At 35.0% G+C, this 23,386-nt stretch overlaps 2 protein-coding genes across 4 annotated transcripts in view; both read left to right on the plus strand.

Moving 5' to 3' along the window:
• IPO11 (importin 11) overlaps positions 1-23,386 on the plus strand; it is a 93,429-nt gene that overhangs the window by 68,253 nt on the left and 1,790 nt on the right. For all 3 annotated transcript variants that reach the window (XM_032205742.1, XM_032205741.1, XM_032205743.1), the window contains exons 30-31: positions 16,615-16,710; positions 17,750-17,834. In XM_032205742.1, coding sequence (XP_032061633.1) covers positions 16,615-16,710; positions 17,750-17,834 — 181 coding nt within the window. The remainder of the gene's footprint in view (positions 1-16,614; positions 16,711-17,749; positions 17,835-23,386) is intronic.
• Positions 6,989-9,678, plus strand: LRRC70 (leucine rich repeat containing 70). The gene is made up of 2 exons (XM_032205744.1): positions 6,989-7,277; positions 7,745-9,678. The coding sequence occupies exon 2, from the start codon at positions 7,756-7,758 to the stop codon at positions 9,676-9,678; it is 1,923 nt and encodes a 640-aa protein (XP_032061635.1). The 5' UTR covers positions 6,989-7,277; positions 7,745-7,755.

Below are 23,386 nucleotides of genomic sequence, written 5' to 3' on the forward strand. Positions count from 1 at the left end.
TGTTTGTTCAGTCTTGTTTCAGGTTGAGGATAGTTCTTAACATCCATCCTGTTTTTCTACTTAACGACATTCAGTGGAAGAGTAACTGTGGAAAAACTGTGGAACAGATTTTTCCCTGTATGGCTATCAGCTTGTAGTATTGCCCTTTCTCTGACCATGGCAATTGGTGGATAAAAGCACAAAAAAGAGTTCTTAATGAAAATTCTGAATAGAGTTACTCTTTTAAATGGTCACTACAGGGATTGATTTGTAATATGTGTTTAGATGAGAGCTCAGGTCATATGTACCCTCAGAGTATTCTTGTTTGCTTTGAAAGTCGGGAATGCAGTATTACATGAGTTAATGTTTGGTCTCGTAGATTTCTTGAAAAATCTGAAGTATTTTCCAATGATAATTTAGATGTTGCTTACAAATCCTAAAGCTATGTTAATGTTTGTAAAGCTGTAGAGTACGTAGCTAGTACCTAAAAATCAAGGAACTCTTATACATATAACTTCAAGGTTTCATTTCTTTTAGTGTGCACAGAAGCTTTCATTTTCTTCCCCAGATCGTCAGGACAGATATTTAGTCAAAGGTGAACGAAGCAGCTGCTTTGAGAAAGCTTTTGTTCTTTTCAGCAAACATAAGTGTTAAAACTTACTAGTGTATTTGAAACATCCTTAGATGTGTTAGCTAAAACTGAAGTTGCTGAAGAACATGCCTGTCTTCCTGTGAAGTTTCTTGTAAAGAGAGGAAGGAAAAAACTTGCTTTAGATAACCTTGTTATTTTGAACTACCTTCAGCTGTTCCAAATTTCCTGCTGCAAGAGCAAATTATTTTTGGCAGTCCTCAATGCAAAAAAACTTCTGCTAATGACAGTTTTAGTTTTCAGATATTCAAATTACTTAAGAACACCTGTCCCCCCCCCCAAAAAAAAAAAAAATAAAAAAAAGAAAGCTTATCTTCAGTGGGCATATACTTATAAAGGCTACAAAAATTTTACTGTACAACTATTAGACTGCCAAAGCCAAACATACCTTCAGACTGAATATGTGAAATCGATTCTGTCAAGCACTTGTTCCTTCTGCCTAACAGTGTGAGTCACTGTTTTTGGCATTTCATAGACATTTTATTACATATGCTTGCTGCATCTCACATCTGAAACTCCTGTTTAAGAAATGTTCTTTTGCAAGTCAATTTGCAGAGTTCAGCAAAAATATATTAAACTACTGTATTTAAACAGGGTACTTTAATTCTTACAAACAACCTTCTCAAGAAAAGCTATGTAATTTTGCCTTTTGAATTACCTCTCCAAACAGATTACTGATTAGACATTTCTTTGGATTTCCTAAGCCAGTTCAAGATTTCTCAGCTGCTAAGGCTGAACAGGATTTTTGTCTCCTGAGGATGGCAGTGAGGCAGACTTGCTCAGGAAAACCATGTATACGTTTCTGCTTGTTGCCGAGCAGGTTTCTACCCTCAGCTCACTTCCATAAAGGGTACTGCTAGTAGGTTTCAGGATTCCGCTATAGAGAAAATAGATATCTGTACTGCATCTAGCATTAATAAAGGATTTTAGAGTGGATATGATGGAAATTGTTACAGTGCAGTTGTAGGTCACAGTGGTTCTCAGGCCAATTTGTTGGCCTAAGCAAGTTATGAACTGTCACTTTATAACCCCAACTATAGCTGTCTTGTAAGCAATATCATTATATGGAATGACAGATCTTTAGTAGCAACAGTACCACTGCATTTTATCATCTATGCATATGGGCCTTCAATCCAGCATCCTGTTTATCTTCTACTCACAGCTGCACATTGTGTTAAGTCTTTAGAAGTTCATATTAAAAATATATATATATTAAAAAGAACAATAACTGTTTCTTTCCTGAGTAGTGTTGCAGCACCTTTTCACTTTGCAGTAATTTCCGGGTTTTACTCATTTGTTTTTTTTGTGTAAACTAAATGTTACTTAATTATCTGCATTTGCTGTCTTGAATCTGGGCACTCAAATTGTTAGTGTTCATTGAGTGACTGATACATGTATCCATATTGTTTTCCACATTTTATACTTGTACTGTCTTGTCACTCATATCTCCACATTCACTTTTTGCCTTTATTAAAAGCTCTTGGTACTTCATAAAAATTGAACCTTTTTTCACTAAATACAAGCTGTTTTTTAAAGGATTTTTGTCTTTAAGCTGATGTGAATAAGAGTAGGGTCTAGCAACAAGATTTAGGCAATAGGGATACATTTGCAGAATAGTCTTGTTTCCGTGTACAACACATGGGGGGGGAAATGCACATAGACACACAACAGATAGAAAATTGAGGTGTGCTTTTTGTTTATTTTGTTTGAACACAAAAAGAATTAAAAGTTTGGAGGAAGAGAATCATGAGCAGGGTGCGAGACATGAAAGACGACAGCAGCCTGGAGTCCTGAGGATGAGTACATTCACAGATGTCATAAGTTCTTGGTCAGGTTTAGTCAAATTCTTGGTCAAGTTTAGTTTCTTGTAGAGCAGATATAATTCAGTTTGATTAAATATCCCCTTGGTCCCTACAACAGTGCCTAGTGATAATGGTCAGGAGCAGCAGCATAAGTTTTCTTCAGGCCATTGTGGAAATGGAGGTGGGCCCCCACCACTGTCATAGGTGCTAAATCAGCAGTCTTTGCATTTCCCAAGACCGAAGTGGCTAAAATTGTACATCTCTCCCTTCTCATACCTATATAGCTCTGGAAATAATCAGTTTGCTAACTGTGCTTTTGTACTTTTTTATAGTATCAGTATCAGAATGTTTTGAAATGTCCTTTTTTTTGGGAATTTATAATTAGCAGAGTAGTGTTGTTTTTTAAATTCTTCCGGTTACTATCTCTCTATCTTGATAGAACACAACCATTACTGAAAAATGCTAAAAAATGAAAGGAGTATTTTACTTTCTAATAGGAAATAAAAGCATCAATTTGGCAAAATACAGTGGCAGTGATCGATTTAGCTTTATGTACTGCCTAACTGTAAGCATGGTTAACATTTGACACCATGTTGAAAGCTAAGCATTCCTCTTTTGCTGGGAAGTGTGATTATTGCTGTGCCTTTCATTCTTTAAAGTGGGGTTACGAACATTGTTTTTACTGAAAGTCAGTAAATTCTACATCTGGGATGTAATCTAGTTTTGACGGTCACACAGTCTTGGAAAGTTTCTTTCAAGACTCCTCGATATCTGTTAGATAATGCTGCTTTGGTATTTGTTACTTGTCCAGCAATGGTATGTTTCTGTGCTCAGATTCTGATATACTAGTGTATGGGATTTGCAAGATTTCTTTGGCCTGAACTGAGTATTGCTGGTTTTTTTATCACATCATTTTGTCTGGGAGCACACTTCGTTTTACACAGGTGTCTGTTGAAAAGAGGTTGTTGTAGATTGTGCTGTCCTATGTAATGCTGCCAGCTTAGACTCTATGGTTTGCTGATACTGAGCAGGAGGCTTGTGAACATCTGGCATTCATAGTCCAGGTTGGATTTTTAAGAGGTCCCAGATCTAATCAGTCTCTGCTTTCACTGGAAAAAAAAAAAAAAAAGGAGTCTTAGAGTATATAGCTCTTATACTCTATAGCTCAGAGTAAAATAGCTCTTGGATTTGTTCTTGTTTCATGAAGCTTCTAAGGCCATGCAGGTTTTTGCTCACCTCTGATACTTGTCCTTTCACTGTTTTCTGTGAAAGTGGTTGTAGTTTTTTTAGTTTTTTATTCTATTCATTGCATAGAATTTGCAATGTGATATCCATGAAGAGCTATCTATATAAAATAGAAACATGCTGTATATAAATTATCCAAATCTGAATAGTGACATCTGTAACCTCTTATTAATATTGATTCCTGATGAGCGTTTTCAAGTGGAGAGCAATTGTTGTGATTACTCTGTCAATTTAAACAGTAGTCTGGTACTACAGTTGAATTTCTTTTTTCAAAATTCTCATGATGCTGTGTAGGGAAAGATGTGTTAATTTCATATAACTGATGTTCATATTCGTATCAGTTTGGGAAGGTTACTAGAAAAAAAAATGGTAACAGAACTAATGGTAGGAAGTTAAGTCCAAATATTAAAGACTTAAATAATATTAAGGCAATTAATTAAAAGTTAGAATAAGTAGGTAGTAATTTCCTAATGGGCTTCTTTGTTCCACTTCTTACTGTTCATGAGGGTTTTTTAAGAGCTCACCTGTAAAGTGTATTTTGTCCGTTTTTAATTTCTTTCTGCTGTAAATTCTTAAAGTCAGTGCCTTCCAAAAATGGTCAACTAATTGTGGTGCTTGTGAAATACGCTCACTTTTGCTAGACATAACAGTGTAGAGTGGTACAGCTCCAAAACAGCAGAGATTTTACTTTGCTAAGTATGAAATATAAAGCATTTGAACCTATCCAGTCTTTTTTCTTTTTAGATTATGGCACTTGAATAGTATTTCCAGTTTCCAGTGTTCACTCTTTCTCTTTGATTCAAATGTATTTGTCTGGAAAAACTATTGCAAAGAAGAGACTAAGAGCAGAAAAGGTTCTTCAGGTTGCTCTACTTGTATTTAATCTTTGTGTAAATGAATGTCTGCATTTTTTCATTGTGTATCAAATCTGGTATGTCAGCCAGTGTGATTTCTGCCAATTATAATTGGCATTCAGTGAGTTCAAGCACTTATAGTGTGCAATTATGAATCTTCATTAGGTTATTACAGAAGTTTTTCTTTGTCATTTTTTAAAGTTACTTCATTAGAAATTTAATTTTCCTCTTAAGAAGATGTCTATATGTAATATTAGGAAATAACAAGAAAGAGCCTAATAATGTCATATTCTCCTTCAGGGTAGTTATATCTTCCTTCATAAAATCAGAATTTGTTACATAACTAATTTTATCATCTCAATAAAGACACCAAAGCCATTGCCCTTCCTTCCCCACTTCCTTTTTTATTTTAGTGAAAGGTGTGTTCACCTACATAATTAGTATTTGACATCAAAGCACTGACTAGAGGATGCAGATTGGACTTACTGTTTAAACTTCTCTTGTTCAAAAACTCCATTAATTTTTCACCACATCTGAGTTTTTATTATGGGCTGGTCAGGAACATTTCCTATTAGGCCTATAAGGGTTGTTTGCAAAGAGTACTGAGTAATGACAAGGGGTTATGTCACTTAATGCAACTGAGCTACTGAAAAATAAAATAAACTGTAGTCATAAGGAATTGACTGCAGCTAGTATCTTGTTTTTGTTTGACCTATGTAAATACAGGATTTCAGGAATCTTTCCTAAAACTCTTCTAAATCTATTCCACCCTAAAATAAAATCTTTTAATTATATAGAAGACAGCAAAAGTTGTTAATGGTTTGTGGGAGGTGCACTCTGTTCCTGCACTTGACCTAAGTCTTGTTCAGGCTTCTGAGCCATGGTAGGCCTCGATGGGATCCTTCCTTGCAATTTGGAGTTTCAGAACATGGTAAGGCATCTGAGTTTGACTATGAGTCAGTCACTTTTTCTTATAAATACATAGCAGCTAGAGAAAAGCTAATTTGAGCTCTCTAGGGATCGTGGCTGGCTTAATCTATGTGGTGAGGTTCAGCTGTGGTTCAGGACTGATGTTATGTCACTCCTCCATTGCCAGTGGACCGCAGGCATAATGGGTGAGTACGAACAGGCACTCCCTGATCGTGTCTCCAACCGTGCTGTTCAGGCTCTGGTCAGTACCAGAGCCATACATTCTGCAAGGTACCAGGTTGGCAGGGTTGGTTGAAAATACTAAAACTGCCTTATCTATACCATAGCCACGATGATAGTACTGTTAGTCACACAGTCCTTTAAATAGCAGTCCTGAGTAAAGGGCCCCTTGAGCTCTCCAGGGTCTGCAGAAGGCTGCACTCTCGATCTGCCCCCTGAGATGTGTGTGTCTTTATTCTGCTTCTTTGGCTCACGTGCTTCCTTTGTTTCAGTTTGGATTTTTATAGACAAAGATATTTTGGATGACATTTTGTCTCTTAAGTGAACTCATGCTTCTGACATGAGATATTTGTGGCTGAAGCTACTTGATTCTCCTGTAATGTCTTTGTGTTTGTTTCTTGTGTTTACTTGTGTTTGGCCATTGATGGGCTTTCTCTTCTTCATTTTGCTAAGCAAGGTGTCTCATGTTAGTATAAACTGATTTTATAGTTAATCTATTTCTACATTTAATCTCTGACTTTACATCTCTTATTATTTCATCCTCTTCCCCTTTGAATAAGTCACTGTATTTTACAAGTGTTTAGTCCCTGTGACAGATAAACCGGGGATGTAATGTCCGGTACTTAAGTGAGGGGACTATTTATAGTTCATATTTGCAAAGTCTTTATTTGCACAAGGGACACTGAAGGAAACTAAAGTCATGTACGTAGGATGTGGCTTTTAGAAATACATAGACCTGTGCAGATAAGTGCTTAAAAAAAAAAAAGTGTCCTAACATGAAACTTAACTAAGTGCCTGGATCCAGACTGAAATACAGTGTAATAATATTATTATTGCAATATACATGAATATGTAAATTATATATGTAATGTAAATGTAATTCACAGCTGTTTAGTACTGTGTTGTGAAGTTCTCATCTCCAAGATTTCCTAGGCTTCCCTGGGCTTTCTGGAGGGGTTTGCCTGGCTGGTATGCCCCAGGTACCGTGCCAGGGGTTCAGGCCTTGCCTTCCAGACCTCACTGTTCTACATTTCACAGGACTTTGCTTACCTGAGGAGCAATTTTTCTCTATAGGCAGAGATAGAACAATATAAATGTTGTTTGTTTGTTTAATAGAATGTTTTGTTTTCTGGCTGGGATTTACAGATAAGGCAATAGTACAGTTGCAAATAGGTATGCTTTATAGTAATAGCTATAACTATCTTCGACAAAACTCTTTAAAGCTCGTCTGCTTAAAATCGTTAGTTTTATTAAAAAAAAAAAAAAAAAAAAAATAAGGCAACAGTTACAAACTAGGATAGTTCTTGGTTTTCTAGAAACAAACAGTTGAGATTTCCTTTCCAACAATGCTTCTGAAGCACAGATAAAATGACTTCCTGTCTGACAGTTTCCTGTATCCATGGCAACCTCAATTTAACCACTTCTTTCTTAGTTTCCTGAGTGAGCAGTTACAAATCCAGGGGAAAAACGTGAGAGTTGTAGCACAGGACAATAGTGTTTTTACTAACGTTTCGCAGATGAGTATAGTCAGTCAACTGGTAACAGCCTAACAAACTGCAAAACAAGTAAATAACGGAAATAATGAACTTCAGATTTGGGGTAAGGAATTGTTTTTGCTTATTTTGAATGTAACACGACTTTATTAAAGGAAAATTCAAGTTAAAAATGACCTACAAATGAAAGGAACAGTGTTTTAGTTGGCACTTTTACTTGATTGCTATTGAAAAAGTTCCTGGTCGTTTTTAACTGTTAAAAATAAATAATAAGCAGTAACTTGAATCTACTGGAATCCATCATTTTGGCAGTTTTTATGCTGCAACTGGTTACATATTTTCCAGCTATTTTGACAGCATATTTGTTTCACTGTTCATTTACTTTGCAATTTGTGTCTATGTAATTCAAAAACATTATACTTAAAAGATTTATTTTGAAAAAGATTATTTGGCATCACAAGGAGAGTATATGAAATAACCATCTTGAAAGTAATGCCTGTATTTTTTTAAAAATATACAAGTAGAAACCATAATTTCAAATGAATAATATTCATATTTTTTTATCTCTACTAGCGAAGTCAGAGATGAGTGAGAAGGACAAAGACAGGGATATGTGTGGACTACAAAGTTTTCCACCCTGCACAGGAGCATTACCGTATCTCCTTAATGGTTTTCTTTTGCTGCTCCTCCAGAAGGAGGTACTTGGCTGTCCAGCTGTTTGCCAGCTCTGCACAGGAAGGCAAGTTACCTGTCGTAACTTGGGTCTTTCAAGCATCCCCCGGAACTTCCCCAAAACTGTAATTCTTGTATACCTCAGTGGGAATAATATATCGCATGTCATTCCAAATGAATTAACAGGTCTTCAGAAGCTTTCTGCACTTTACATGGATAATTCCAGTATTTCATATGTACACCCAAAAGCTTTTGTGGAACTCCCTAATCTGTGCTACCTGCATCTAGATAACAATAGTATTAAACGCCTGGATCCAGGAATCTTTGAAGGTCTTTCCAATCTTCGTTATTTATACCTTCAGAATAATCAAATAGCTTTTATTTCCAGAGGATTATTTAGTGATCTCCTTTCTGCTAGATATTTAACTCTTCAAAGAAACCGGCTCAGTGTCCTTGGAAGTGGAACTTTCATGGGAATGATAAGTCTTCAAACGCTTAATCTAGCCAATAATAAGATTTCACGGATATCAGATTCAGCATTTTATCATCTTGAAAACCTTGTATATTTGTTCCTTGAAGGTAACAATTTAACACTTGTGCCATCAAATGCCATTGGAAGGCTCAAAAACCTTGAAAGACTTTCTTTGTCTCACAATCCTATTCGGTCAATACATCGTTTTGCATTTAAAGGACTTAACAAGCTTAGGTATTTGTCTTTAAAAAGTGTAAAGCTAAAAGAGATTTCTGTAAATGGTTTTTTTGGATTAAATAATCTTAGTCAGTTAATCTTAAGTTATAATGATTTAGAAAATATAAATTCCAGCACTTTTACTTTATTGAACAATTTAATATATCTGCAGTTAGACAGAAATAAAATAACCAGTATTGGTGATGGTACCTTTGAAAAAATGGGACAGTCACTTAAAATACTCAGTTTAGCATTTAATAATATTACAGAGTTGCAGCCTGAAGTGCTCAAGCCCCTAGTGTCTTTAACTCACCTACAGGTGAACTACAACCCTTGGAACTGTAGCTGCAAAATGCTTGGGTTGCTGAACTGGCTAGCTTCATCTCCTATTTCTGTTAAAATTCACTGTCAAAATCCCCTCAGTATGCGTGGCAGACCTTTGCGTTACATTAGGTGGACTCAGTTTGCAAACTGCAGTAGCCCCACTGCCAGCCCAGAAGCAGCCTGGAATCTAGGATCTACAGAAATCCATCACAGCCCTACCACTTTGCTGATGGCATGGCATAAGGTACACAGACAGAACACATTGGAACAGTTTGTTAATGTGGATACAAAATATGTTACTTTCTGGGAAGGAACTACAGCTACATCTGCTAACCCTTTGCCTTATGAAGAAAATGCTGCTGAAACTCCATCACAGGCAACTACATTATCAGTATTACCAGTAAAAATACCAGCACGGATTATACCTGTTAACAGAACTGTAGAAGGAAAAGGTTTATTTCCAACAGATGCTGCTCCTGTATCATTAGAAACATCTGTACTTTGTACACAACAGGTTGAAAAGCTGAATCAGGCTTTTGACATTTTGCTAGCCTTCTTCATTCTGGCTTGTGCTGTTATCCTGTTCCTAACCTATAAAATTATTTGGTTTAGACAGAAACTAAAGGTGCTGGAAAACTCAGGGGAAAAGAGAATAGAATATTATGGTTTTTATCAGCCTGGCAGATACAACATAACCAACCCAGTGCAGTCTCTCACTGAGAATTCAGTGGGACATACAGAACTGGACCAAATTAGGTTGCTTAAGAGAACAGCATCAGAAAGTCAGGCACAGGTCATATTGTTTGAACATTCATCATTGTAATTAACCTCATTTGATTTTTTTGTGTGATCTGAAATTCCAATAAGTCAATAACTCAATTTTCTAAAAAAAAAAAAAAAAAAAAAAAAAAGAATAATAATAATAAAATAATAATCTTTCACTAATGAAAATCGTCTAGTTGATAGAATTGTAGCAAATGGTGTAATTTCAGTTCTGCATCATCATTTGCTTGCTGAATGTTGTTTTTTTTAGATGTCATTTAGTTCTGACATGGATAGGTGTATTGTCATCTTTCCTTGTTGTAAGATTATTTCTATGATTCAAATATGTATGCAGTAAAAAGTATATTGATTTATTTTGCAGTATTTACTGGTATTAAGTTTCTGTAGAAATTGCATAGATAACTTGAAGTTAAGCATAAGTTTTTAGCAGGATCATGGAGGCAAGAAATGCAGGGGAGTGGGAAGAGAACAATGCTTACTGTATTTATTCTGAAGCATAGTTTCTGTTCTGCCTCCATTAATCATCACAGAGAAAAAAGTGAGCATATTTACAGCTAACGTGTTGAAACTCTTAATGAAAAAAATGTAAATGATACAAAATTTGTTCATATCTGACATTCTAACATACAAATGTACATTCAATCTGTATAATGAATATATTAAAAAGTGATTTTTTTTGTGTGCATCTGTATCATTTTATGGTTATAACTTAGCTAATAGGGAAGCTAAATTTCTAGTGGATTGAAAACTTGAACAAGTTTATGATGTCTAGGGTAATGGAGTTGGTTAATTTTTGTCTATAAATGATTCTCATCTCTATAGTAAAATTTCAGAGTGTCTGGCTCAACAAGGGGTATAAACAGAATAAATCTATACTTCATGTATATGATTATAGCTGGATTGCTGAAGATAGTTATTTTTGTGATGTATATTTAGAAATGTAAGTTCTTCAAAGTATGTTTTCTTAGTGACCTTATTTTATGATTACGCTTTAAATGATGGATATTATGTTTGTTTTGCATTTATTTTAACACTTATTTAGGATATTAATGTTCTATTTACATTACTGTTAGGTTACATCTAGTGTGTTGTAGTTGTGTTTTCAACCTGAATTTGTGATTTTTTTTTCTTGTTTCTCCGGTAATTCAAGTTTTATTCAGGAAGGAGTCTAAAAAACAATCTCAAAATGATCCAATCCAGTAAAATTTTCAGCTGTGTACCTGTTTTTGTAAATACTGTTTGTCTTCAGGTATGCACCTTAGAGACTTAAGTCACTCGATTTATCAACAGCACAATTTAAAGGGAGATCGTTTTGCACAGTGAAAAATGGGGAGCAATATTTTAATAGTCAAGATGTTGATTCAACTTCATACTTGCATAGAAGTATCTCGCTGTTCCAAGGTCCAGCCTGGAGACCAGGACTTCTCCAGATGCATAGGACTGCTGCAGGGTTTCTTGATCCAGACAGCCTTCCTTCTGCCAGTGTAGCTGATGTGCATGGTCACGTTGTTCCACTCCCTGTCATCCTGTTTGTACATCTCCAGTGCATTTCCAGGAATGACAGATACTTTCTGCTGCCAATACAAATATAGACCTTGACTGTACTTGTATGGGTGTGACAGCGGAAGTCTTCACTGTGTGCTTCTATTGTTGTTTGCTACATGTTTTAATTCAATGTAATACAATCTCAGTTTCATTGAGATTAATTTCTGTTGTATCACATATTTTATTCTAATCTACTGCGTAACACATATACTTTCAGTTTATGGAGCACTTAATTCAGCTACTTGAGCAAAAGCTTAAACTATTTTTGGTTGCATCAGTAGAAACTGCTTTATTTAGACTCTTCTAGTCAGATATTAATTAAATGTAACATGCAAATATCTTTTAAGAAAGGAAAACACTGACAACTCTTAAATTATTTATGCTTAATTATTTTTATGGCTAAGTAATTTTCCTCTTTAGTCCCTTTTTGTTACTTTCTGCCTTCCCTATGTAATTCCTTGTGATAAATGTTAATTTTGTTGCTTTTTCTTTTTTTGGTGACTGTGTGTGATTCCACAGTGCTAGGTTTTGTAGTTTTAAGTGCTGTATTTCTAAATTTTCAATTTTATATGGACATCTTCAGTAATAATGGACTTTATTAGCACCCAGGTGATAATTACAGTCAAAACTAGTTAATGTGTCCATATAAGAGGACTTTTTTTTTGAGAGAATGGATGAAAGTTGAGCAAAACGAGCCCAATACTCAAATCTGTGAGGGGTGGGTCTTCAGTTTTTAGGCTCTGTATTCCCTGGCTGCTCTCTGCAGAAGACTGGTTTCCTCTGAATGCGTCTCCTTTCCACCTGTAGGTGGAAAGCTCCTGTAGGAATTATTTTTCAGGCATGAGTCTCACAATCTACAGGGGTGGAGTGTAAAAGGATCTTTTAAGAGCTGTCTGGAAGGAGTATTGGGGCAGTTGAAACCATCTTCTGGAGAAGAGTCATCCTCTAGTATCTGTCTTGCTAACAATTTTGTGTTTCACTGTAGCAAAGAATTGAGAGAGACATTGTGCATCTGCCCGGAAGTACCCTTGGCAGTTAGCAGCTTTTAAGGTTAGGTGTTCCTACTAGGAAATAGATGCATTCATGTACACGTGTGATTTGTATGGCTTAATTATTTAAATCATTAGGGAACACATTGAGTGTTCCCTAATGGGAAGGCACTCCTTAGTGCCTTCCCTCATGAAGCAAAATGGTCCATAAGTTTCCAGTTAATCACAGTCCCTTACTAGGTTCCAATTTGTAAAGTTCATTGTCACATTTACAGTCAGCCATAGGATTACCCTGGAAATATCATTTTAGATGTGTCATTACCATTTTAGGAGCTTCATAGCGAAGTGCAAATTCTAGGGGAGAAAAAAGGATTCGTTTACATTGCTCATAGCATGTGTCTAATCTCCATTTGTCCCTTCCTACCCTTTCTACCTCTTCCCCTGTCTAATGAAATAAGAATAAAGAATTAGTCTTTCTCAAGTGCACACCACTAAAGGTATGATATGAAGCTTCTCCGTTTCTTTTTAGATGTTTGCTGCTTCATCCTGGCAAACAGAAAAGCAGAAAAAATGTCTGGAGGAGAAGGGTGTGTTTTCCAATGAGAATTTTTCCTCCCTGGTAGACTGAGGAAGATGTATAGCAGACACAAGGACCATTTTATATACTTATATAGCAGTTGCACCACTAAGAATTTATTATGATCTGTGTTTTGTTAAGCTGATGGTAAAACTTTTTTTTTACAGTAGCTATGTAAATGAAATTCAAAATTCTGAATGTTTGTATAAAACATTCAGATAATGAGATACTAAAAATACCAAAAAAAAAACAAAAACAAAAACAAAAACAAAACAAAAAAAAACAGCTGAATGAGCTGGAAATGTCAAACAGAATGAGAAAGGTATATTACTACTTTATCACAATATATGTGGTCTGTTTTTTTCCTTTGCAAAAAGTTCAATATTTTTATCTGACAGAATATGCAAACTTTTGAATGTGAACAATCTCAAATCTTTCATTTAAGCTACCCTAAATGTTTGTGATGTTTTTTCACTAGAGACAAAGTGATTTTTTTAGATGGTGTAAGAGATCCTTTTTGTAATAATAATAATAATGAATGTGTCAATTGCATCTTTGGAACTGGATACTAGACTGATTAGCTTCTACATGGTTGTCAGTTAGAATCTTATAAACCTGGTTCTGGGCCTGTCTCTTGATAACTCGTGCTGCTTACCAAGCTAGCTGTTGTCCCCATAATTTAGAAAACCTTAGGGTAGATATAAACCATACCATTATGCTGTTCTTTGTTCTGCTGCTGAACTGGATTGGATGCAGTTGAAGGGGCCGACTGCTTAATTACTGCCTTCCTCCTGAGCTGAGACTATTATGAGCAGTATCGACAGTTCAGTTTTAATCTAAAATACAGTGTCCTTTTCTTTTCTGAATCCACTCATACAACTTCCCAACGTGTTTCTTGACACAACCTGTAGACATTTTAAAAGATACTTCATTGGTTTACAAGGCTATTTCCTCCTTGTCTATGAAAATGAGGCCTAATATCTCATTTGTATTGTCATTGAACTTTAATCCAGGTTTGATTTTTTTTAAATCACAGTAAACATAGGCCCTTTATTTTTCCCTCATATGTGTTTTACGTTATAAAAACAGTATTATTTAATGATCATATACTTGATAAACATTGCAGTGAGTCTCTGGTAGGAAGAAACTTTGTCCCATTTCAAGGGAAAAAGGAGAAGGGGGGAAAGAGAAGGTACTAGTTTCACTGAAAGCTGAAGGTATCAGTAATGCTATTTTGAAAGATCTTCTGTATTCTGTAGTATTGCTGTCCTCAGAAAAAGAAAACGTATAGTTAAATTTCTTGTATTCACTGCAGAAAGAAGTAAAATAACATTCCTAATTTATTCCATAAATTAAATATACCTTTTCCAAGTAAAGGAAACATTGATACCTCTGTGTTTTGTAGCTAGCTATCAAGAACCATATTTTGGGTCTTCAACCACTGTCCTCAAGTTTCTTCCAGAAATGTCACAGATTGTTGGAAATAGAAGTAACTCGAAGTGGCTATTCTGTATGCTTCTCATATCAATCTGCAAGCCTGGGGGCTTGTAACTAGTGAACAGTTAATGAATACTATGTTTGCAGTAAGTTTTACATCTTTGTTACCCCACCACCCAAGTAGATTGACCATAATTAGCCCTTGCAGCAGATGAAGAGGCTGTGCCTTTGTAGGGTCAAACACCTTTCTCCCTTCCCTCATCCCCAGTTAAAATTACAAAATTATAAAATATCTCTGGCAATTAGGCATTCTTCATGAAGCTTGAAAGGAGCAAATACAGCTACTGTGTAGCTGATAGCAACCTGTGCTGTTAATTAAAATAGTGTATGCTTACAGAGCATAGCTTGCTCCTCCAGGGTGCAAACTGTTCTTGGTTGAATTCCCCAGGTTCCTGTTGAAATAAATGTGAGGACAGCTGTTTCCTTTCTCACAGTGGAAAATACCAAGCTAATGGGGGATTTTCCTAGATAAGTGTTTTCTACAAAGTATGAGGCAAAAGAGCTTTAATGGGAGGTGTACTTTGTTGGAATCTCTAACTCAAATGAAGAAATCCCTTATCTCTGAGGCCTTATTCCGCAGGCTGCTAAATAGCCCATGCTTGTTTTCTCAGAGGTCTGCAGGCTGTTTGCTTTCTTCTTTGAATGAGGTAGTGAATCTGTTTGTAAGGGAGAAAGCATCTTTCAAAATCTAAACGAGTTATAAGAAACCAGTCTGAAAGAAAATTGAGTCAGTTTTCATCCCTGAGAATGCTGGAGTTCTAGGTTTCTTCATGCAAAATTCAGTTCAATTCCTAGTATTCGACTGTAGCCAGGCAAAAAGAAATAATCCTGTGAAATCAAAATGGTCCTGAGCTGAATCATAATCTTATCAAAGCAAATAGAAAAGACAGGTTTTGTATGCTTAATATTCTAACTTTGTACCTATTTTTTTCCAATCTATTGCTCTGTAGTCTGTTTTATATTTATAACTTTGTATGTCTGAAAATGAATTTATCAAATAGAAGTAATGTAAAAGTAGCTGTATTTTTATCCAGTCTTTCAGTTTTGATCATATTGTAAATATGAAAATGGAGTGAAAGGATATTAAAAGAGTTGACTAAACAGTTTTAAGTAACACATTTAGAATATAAAGGATGAAACTACCATGAACACATTTAGTGTTCAGTATCATTAAACATATATGAAACCTGTTTGCTTCTGTATAATAGGCACCAGCTGCATCTTTTGGGGAAAACTAAGTCTGAAATTCCAAAATGGGGCTAATACAATGCTTCAGCCAAGAGCAGTGAACCAGGAAAGCTGATGTTTACCATCACCAGTTAGACTGCTTCTTTGCTGATTATAGCTGGAAACTTTGCAGTCTTTCAGAGAAGAACATTTCTTCACTTGCAATGTGCCTTAACCCTTTTGTAATTCACAGAGCAGGAGTTCAGGCACTGATAGTCAAGCCCAAAATAGCAGGGAAATCAGCAGAAATTTCAGCAATCACAGCTGATTTCTTTTTAACTGTAAGTTGGTGGCAACTATTTTCCCAGTGAGTCTGGGAGATTGTGGTTCTGTGCTTTTCTTATGCTACAGGCACTCTTTCTCAAGGCAGAAATAAGTGTCTAAAAGTAGTGTCTTTTTGGGTATATGGGGAATCCAGCTTGGCCTTTAGCTGCAGAAAGGAAAGTCCTTTTTTTTTTTTTTTTTTTTTTTTAAAGTCCCTGACAGTATCTGACAGCCCTTTTCAGTTGTCTTAAATAACGTGGTATTTCGAGTGACAAGAGATGCCTGTGTTTAAGCAGAGATGAATCCTGTCCCCACCTTTCTAGTTAAGAAAATTGGCTGCTGTGGGTGGAAACAGTGGAAGTTGAAAGAAATATTCATAAAGCTGAAGAGAGAAGACAGCAGGGGAGTGTACTGGCTTTACACGCTGCTCTTTGCTCAAGAGTTTGCAGTGTATGTTTTTCATCAACTCATGATGGGAGAAAATGTGCAAATGTGTTAGGAAGATAAACCACTAATATGACTCCCTGCTCATTTCTGGAGTTCTATGCAATTATTTGCAATTATTTTTAATTTTAGTTTTCAACAACAGCATGCAACACTTCATTCTATTTTTTTTAAAGTCAGTGTTACTTGCATCTTTCGGTGACTTTAGGTCATTTATGTAATCAAAATAAAAATCGAATTAGCTGCTTAATAGCATGCTCAGCTAAGCAGTAAGTAATGAAATCACTGCTCACTAACTGTGCTTTACAGTTATTGAGCAAATTTCCTGTTTAATTCCTTTAGCTTAGTCACTTTCCTGTTCTTTTTCAGTGTTATCCAAGATAAATTTTGTTCTTTTTCAGTGTTATCCAAGATAAATTTTGTTCTTTTCCAGTGTTATCCAAGATAAATTTTGTGGTATCATCCACGTTACATTGGAAGGGCTGTATGATGTTATGACTGAAGATCCTGAAACAGGAACATACAAAGAGTAAGTGGAAAATCTAATTTTTGCGTTGTGTTTTTTCACAGAAAAGCATGAATGTAATGAGAAATGTCTGCTGATTTTGTTAATGCTACAGTTTTGTGTATGTGCCACTTTTATTTTCATACTGGCAGAATGCAGAGTGTTTGTATAGCGCTCACCTGGAAAGATTGGGAAATTCTAGTTAGGGACAGTAGATTTGATATGTTACATGTTTTAAACCCACTTGATCTGTTTTCTGTATGCAGAAACATATTTTTAAGCAAGAACTCGAGGCAAAATAGACTTTCTTTTCCTGAGGCTTGTTCTTTTTAAATATAATTTCTGAATTGATCTGCCAAGACAAAAATGGCTAGTCTTGATGAAATCCACTGCAAAATGAAAGTACCTGTTCACTTAGGTAGATTAAGACCAAGTTTACTATCTATAAATCAATTTTGAAGCATATGTATTAAACATTAGCATAGAAGACTAGTTGCCTAACACTACTGGAAATTATTTAAAAAAAAAAAAAAAAAAATGCAGTCTAACAGAAGAGATGTCCATCAGCAGTAAATTTGATGCCATGGAAACTTCTAAATGGAAACTTCTAAATGCAAGCTTTTTTTTTTTAAAGAGAAATAGTCATAATAATAACCTACTGTTAAATGCAGTACTGATATAAAAATAAGTACATACATGCTGCCATCTATGCACTAGAAAATGGCCAAGTTTGGTTGTCTCTCCCAAACTTGAATAGGTTTTAAATTGGTGGCTAATTTTCCAACTGTTTCAACAAACATCAGTTACGACTTTAGACAAATTTTTCAGAAGTTACCATCTTGGCAGAGGAGAGAAGCGTGTTTCCACTGAAGGAAAGTCAAGTGAAATTTGGCAGCAGCCATCTGACTAAGCATTAATACTTGTTATCTCCACAAGCATGTATTACCTTGTTAATAGGTATTGACTTTCAAACTTCCTCCTACCTGTCCTGTGTTTTTAAAACTGCTTTAAAATAAATTTTAATTGCAATGTGTACTCAAACTATTTTTATTCCCATTCTTAGCTGCATGTTGATGTCTCATTTTGAAGAGCCCAAAGTTACAGAAGATGAGGAACCTCCCACAGAACAAGACAAAAGGAAAAAAATGGTAAGTTTTAGATCTGTTAATCAATTATAGAACTGATTATGTAATTCACTTGTATTAGACTAAATTACTTGGATTTGGTTCAGCTGTTTTTCTTAGAGAATTCATCTCTTGAATCAAAAAAAAAGAAAAAGCTCTGATGATGAGCTTTGCAGCCACAACATTTATGCTTCTACATTCCTTTTGAGAATTAGAAAATGTTGCCAAAGTAAACATCATCTGCTCACAAAATCTGGACATTGTAAAATTGAGATGCTTTAAAAATGGTTTATTGAAAAATGCAAGAAGATGAACCTTACTGATATGTCACAGCAGGCCAAGTTCACTGCAGAATTATAGTATTCACTCCTAGGAATTGTGATGTTTCTTTAGGTACATATCTAATCTAGATAGATAATATGTATATCTATGCAGGTATCTACATAGATAAATCTGATAAGGATTTCATACATTGAAATAAAATATATACACGTATCTTGAGATATATACATAGGTATTTCTATTGAGATAGCTCAAGATACAAGGCTCTATATATTCATATCTGTATGTATAGACTTATACAAATACATATACGCTGGATTTAGTAATCAGATTTTAAAAACATCAAGTGAATTTTTAAATACAGTCCTTCCATTTTATTAGCATTCTTCAAATATACCCACATTCTATTTCTCTCTAGCTAAAGTTTTAATAAATCTCTAGTCAAAATTCTATTAAGTTTGTAGTTACAGATTGACATTAATAGTATTGTATGCATTTAGAAATTTTAACTTTGTAGATTTAATATGGATTACCATTGTTGGGGTTGTACAAGAGAAGTAAAAAGGGCAAAGGGCTCATTATTTTATGACCAGTATCATTCTAACCTCCTGAATGATTCAGTGCAGCAGTAGTGTTGATGAACGTAGTCAAAACTATACTATAATCATACAAAGTTCATTGGACATTTGGTAATAGTTTTTGTTTGTGTTTAAAGAGAAATGTTTGTGCTTGGCTAGTGAAGAGCCAGAACTTGTAAGGACATGACAAGTCAGGTGTTAATTTACATGGGAAATATTTTTTAAAGGAAGTGCTTGTGATCTTTCCTCTACTGTTTAACGTTCAACCTGAACACAGTCAGCCTTTGTGTCTTTGGAAGTTTTACATTGAAGACATTATACACAGACATTGCAGCTTCCTCTGTTTCTTATTTCATAATATAGATATATCTATTTCTACTGTTACCATGTTTTGTAGGTTCCTAAGTATTATGAAAATCCTTTGTTTTTCTCATTTCAAGCCTCTGTTGTAAGAATATCTTTCTTTGTTTCACTCTTCATTCTTGTACTTAAATGATTATTCCTGATACACTTCAGACTTGAGCCTTCTCTACTGTCATTTTTTTCAGCTAATGTGTTTGCTATATTCTTACTCTGTTCTCTGCAATTTCTCACAGCTGTTAAAGCAAGCAAACTCTAGCTGTTAGGATTGTCTGCTAGAAATTCATTCTGAATTGCAGCTGAAATTACTCTCTATAAATTTTTCTGGATGGTGCACAAGTTGAGACTTCTCACAAATGTTTATTTCAAATTGTCCTGCTTTCAACAGCACAAATGATGCAGATGATTTGGTTGGTTTACTAGTAGTAGGAGTGTGCCAATCCTGGTTATTATGTGATACTGGGCTTTTAAAGTGCAACTAGCATTTGATTTGCAAAACTGGATTAAAAACAAAATATCACCAGGGACCATACCAATCCACCTGCACTGGAAGCTTTTTCCTTTATGTAATAGCATCAGCACACACATTTGTTGTGATGCGATAACAAATACCTCTGGTGAAACAAAGATGTGAACAGACATTAGTAGAAGTCTGTGAAAACCTTTCACATTGTCCATCTCCATTTTATAATCTGAGATCTTTGTTAAATGTAAAGGACATAACACAACTAAAATAATTTTTCCAGTCTTTCACAGTCTGAAGATACTAACCATCTTGGTAAATATTTCATGTCCACCACTCTTGCTTTTTTCAGTATCAGCGTTCATCTTTAAACTGAAGAGATCCTTTCAAATTCTGGAAACCTTGTCAAGAAAAATTTAACTCAGGACCAAAAAACTTTTAGAGTCTTATTAGATTTTTATTACCCATTCTTGTATTCTAAATTGACTTTGCTTGTAGTGATTAGATCACTGATTGAATACTGGATGATGTATAATAATGTATTGGAAATTGTATGATTTTTGATGGTGTTGTCTAAAGTTGTTGAGGAGAGAGATCCACCTGACAAAAGACTGGTTTCAAAAAAACTGAGAATTCTGCAGAAAGTCTGATTGTGGCAAGTGGATTTTGGAGGTATGGGGTATGTTTTTTCTCCAGATCTGTGTACTGCTTTTCCCATTCAAACTGCTTTTTTCAATCAGTGAGGTGGAAAACTTGCTTTTTGAGTCCAGCCTTAAAGTAGGCACCTGTGTCCAGATTCAAGATCAATTTGTAAAGTAGCTATATTAAAACGCTAGTCAAACTGGGTTTTTACTCAGCATCTTAAAGCAGATTTCAGTAACATATGTTTCCTTGCCAGAATTCTGCTGCTTTTGTTTAGCTTGCTGTTCAGGTGAAGAAACTGTTGGAATTTTCTAGATTTTTTTTTTTATTATTATTATTTGCAAGCAGGTACTTCTTGGTCTTCTCTGTATCACAAGTGTTTCAATCAAAAAAAGTCCAGCCACACAGCTAGGAGCACAACATACAACATTAATTCAAAGATTGTCCCTGACCTCGAGTTTAGAGAAAATAGCAAGTGTTAATATCAATATAGCTGTTTGAGCCGGACTCATGTTAGATGCTCAGTGCTTATCAAGCCAGAGACTTAGTTTTCAAGAGGACAATTGTTCCTTGAAAAATCAGGTAGAATTGGCTGAAAACATCTGAAAGGTTATCTTTTAAACCAGGTACTATTATAATTTTGTCATAACAAAAGTAATTTATAGACTTGATTATTGACTTCCACTGTTAATGTTGAAGGACCTTTGTTTTAAAATACATATGCATAGGAGTGTACCCGAATACCTTGGTGAAATTCTGTTATGCTCAGGGGAGACTTCTACCTGAAGCAGCATTTTCTGTGGTGTCACAAAACGAAATATCAGAGCTCAAGTGTTTAGTGTTCTGCCAAACTGATTATTTTGCTTTATTATTCAGCTGAGATTGCAGCCGATTGTTTAATATTATCTATAAACTAGTTAAATATAAACTATAAACTAAGGGGTTTCATTTTTGTTAGTTCTGAGTACAAGTTCCAAAAGTGTAAAGTAGTAGGAAAGCAAATTTAATTTACTCAAAATATTTTTTGATGTGATGATCTGAATGAAATCAAATTAGTGTATTTAACTCCTTGAATTTAAGTCAAAAGACTAAGTCCCATATGGCTTAGAAACATTAGCTGGTAGTTATGACAGCAAGCATTAATCATACTACAAAAGTCCCTACTGGCTTACAGTGTTGCTGCATTGAACAGATGGTGGGAGATATTTATGCCTATTGCAATAACCTAAACAAATTTTGATACAATTACTTCTCAGTAGTATTGCAGAGATTATTCAAAAGATTTTTGGAATTGCTGTCTGCCACCTGACAAGTGCTAGTGTGTTAGCACCTCAAAGAGATACTAGAGAGGACCAGTATAATTAAGAGATGATAGCAAGAGTTCAGATTTGAAGTTCCAATGAGCTTTGCAAAACTATGCAAGGATTCAAACCTTGTATTTCAAAAGAAACAGGACTTCTGTCTGGAAATTGAAAAACACCATTTGTGTTCCAGAATAGCATTATATGCATAATTGTATTCCAAAGCTTGTGAGAATTAGGAAAAAAAATGGTCTTAAACTGGGGCTTATTAGTGAACATTGGTTATAAATATTAGAAGCTTTTTTTTCCAATTGACTTGGAAGTCTGTTTCTTCTTTGTTTTCACCTTCTTTTTCTGTAGACATCAGGGAATATACTCTGTAAATATGAAATTGTTATGTGGAAGAATTTTTTTTTTAGAAGAATAGAACAATTAAAGCTGATATTTTCAGGAAATTGTTCTGTCTTCACACATAATGAGTACTTCAGCGGAGATTTTTGGTAGGGTCACGTAAGTTACTTAGTTAACTACATCTGTGGATTATTAATTGGTTTGTGAGTAAAATGGTCGTTAACAAACAACTTTTTAGAGTTGTTTCCCAAGGCAACTGTGTAGTACATGCCATTAATGTAGTTGCTGCTCTGAGGGTCACAACTATGAGAAGACTTGTCTATTGCAGTTTCAATGCCTGTTTTTTTTCTGTGTAATATTTCCTACAGTAATTTTATGCTTAACCGTTTTGAGCTATGAAACTAACTAGAAATGTGTTATGTGCTCCAAATTACAATCATTCATTAACAAAAGCAAATAGTTAGGAAACTGCTTTCTTTGCTTGGCAAGATGTCTTTTTTTTTAAAAAAAAAAAAAAAAAAAAAAAAACCTGTAGATTTTGCTAATACTGCTACTGAAGAATATAACCTCTTGTGGCAGTTCAACACCAATGAGCTCCACCATGCTGCTCTCCCATTCTCCCTCAAAAGAGCAAGCGAAGAAAATATGAAACAAAGGTCACGTGTTGAGATAAGGACAACCCATCACTCACCAATGCTGAGCATCACAGGCAAAACAGACTCAGTTTAGGGAAGATAAATGTGAATTTATTGCCTGTTACTAAGAGATCAGAGCAGCAAGAACTAAAAGCAAATCTAAGACAACTTACCCCAACTACCCTCTCCTAAATCCTATCTCCAAGCAGTACAGGGGAACAGGGAATGGGGGCTGTGGTCAGTCCCTGATGCTTCATCTCTACTGCTCCTTCACGGTCCCTCTCTGCCCCTGCTCCCCGTGCTATAACAATAATGTTATAAAAAAATGTTATTAAGTGCTATTGTTATAAAATGCTAGGAATAAGTAGTAAAAAGATTGTATTTCACCTTTGAAATGTAAAATAGATGAATAGTATAAAATGGTGGAGGATCAAAGGCTATGAAGACAGAGGTAGGAATATATAGGGAATGATAAGATTTACAACTTGGAAGTTGATGTGACCATAATTAAAAAGAAGGGCTAGCACTTTATCATGATAATTACAATGTTTTGGGGTGTTCTACTCTTTCTTTGCTTTTATTTTTTTAAACAACCACTAATAGGCAAACATAAGTATTTATATTGTGATAAGTCCCATGTTTATATGGCTGTTTCTCTCAGTATGTCCCTATGTTTTGGCTGTAGTATTGTTTAATAGATAAGTAAACCCTAATGTATTCCACCCCCTTTTAAAATTCAAATATTCCTTTCTTTCTATCATACCAAAACAGAAGAGATTCTTATTTATTCTATTTATCTCAAAGCATACATTACGGTATGCAAGAATTATTTCTGAATTTGCGATAAGATTTTTTCTTTAAATAAGGTTTTTTTAGATGCATCCATTAATGTTACAAAAAAGACACAACTCACAGGTTGAGAGTGACCTATGATGACTACTGCTCTGGAAAAATAAAAACTCTG

Source organism: Aythya fuligula, chromosome Z (assembly GCF_009819795.1).
Source record: "Aythya fuligula isolate bAytFul2 chromosome Z, bAytFul2.pri, whole genome shotgun sequence".
Taxonomy (NCBI): domain Eukaryota; kingdom Metazoa; phylum Chordata; class Aves; order Anseriformes; family Anatidae; genus Aythya; species Aythya fuligula.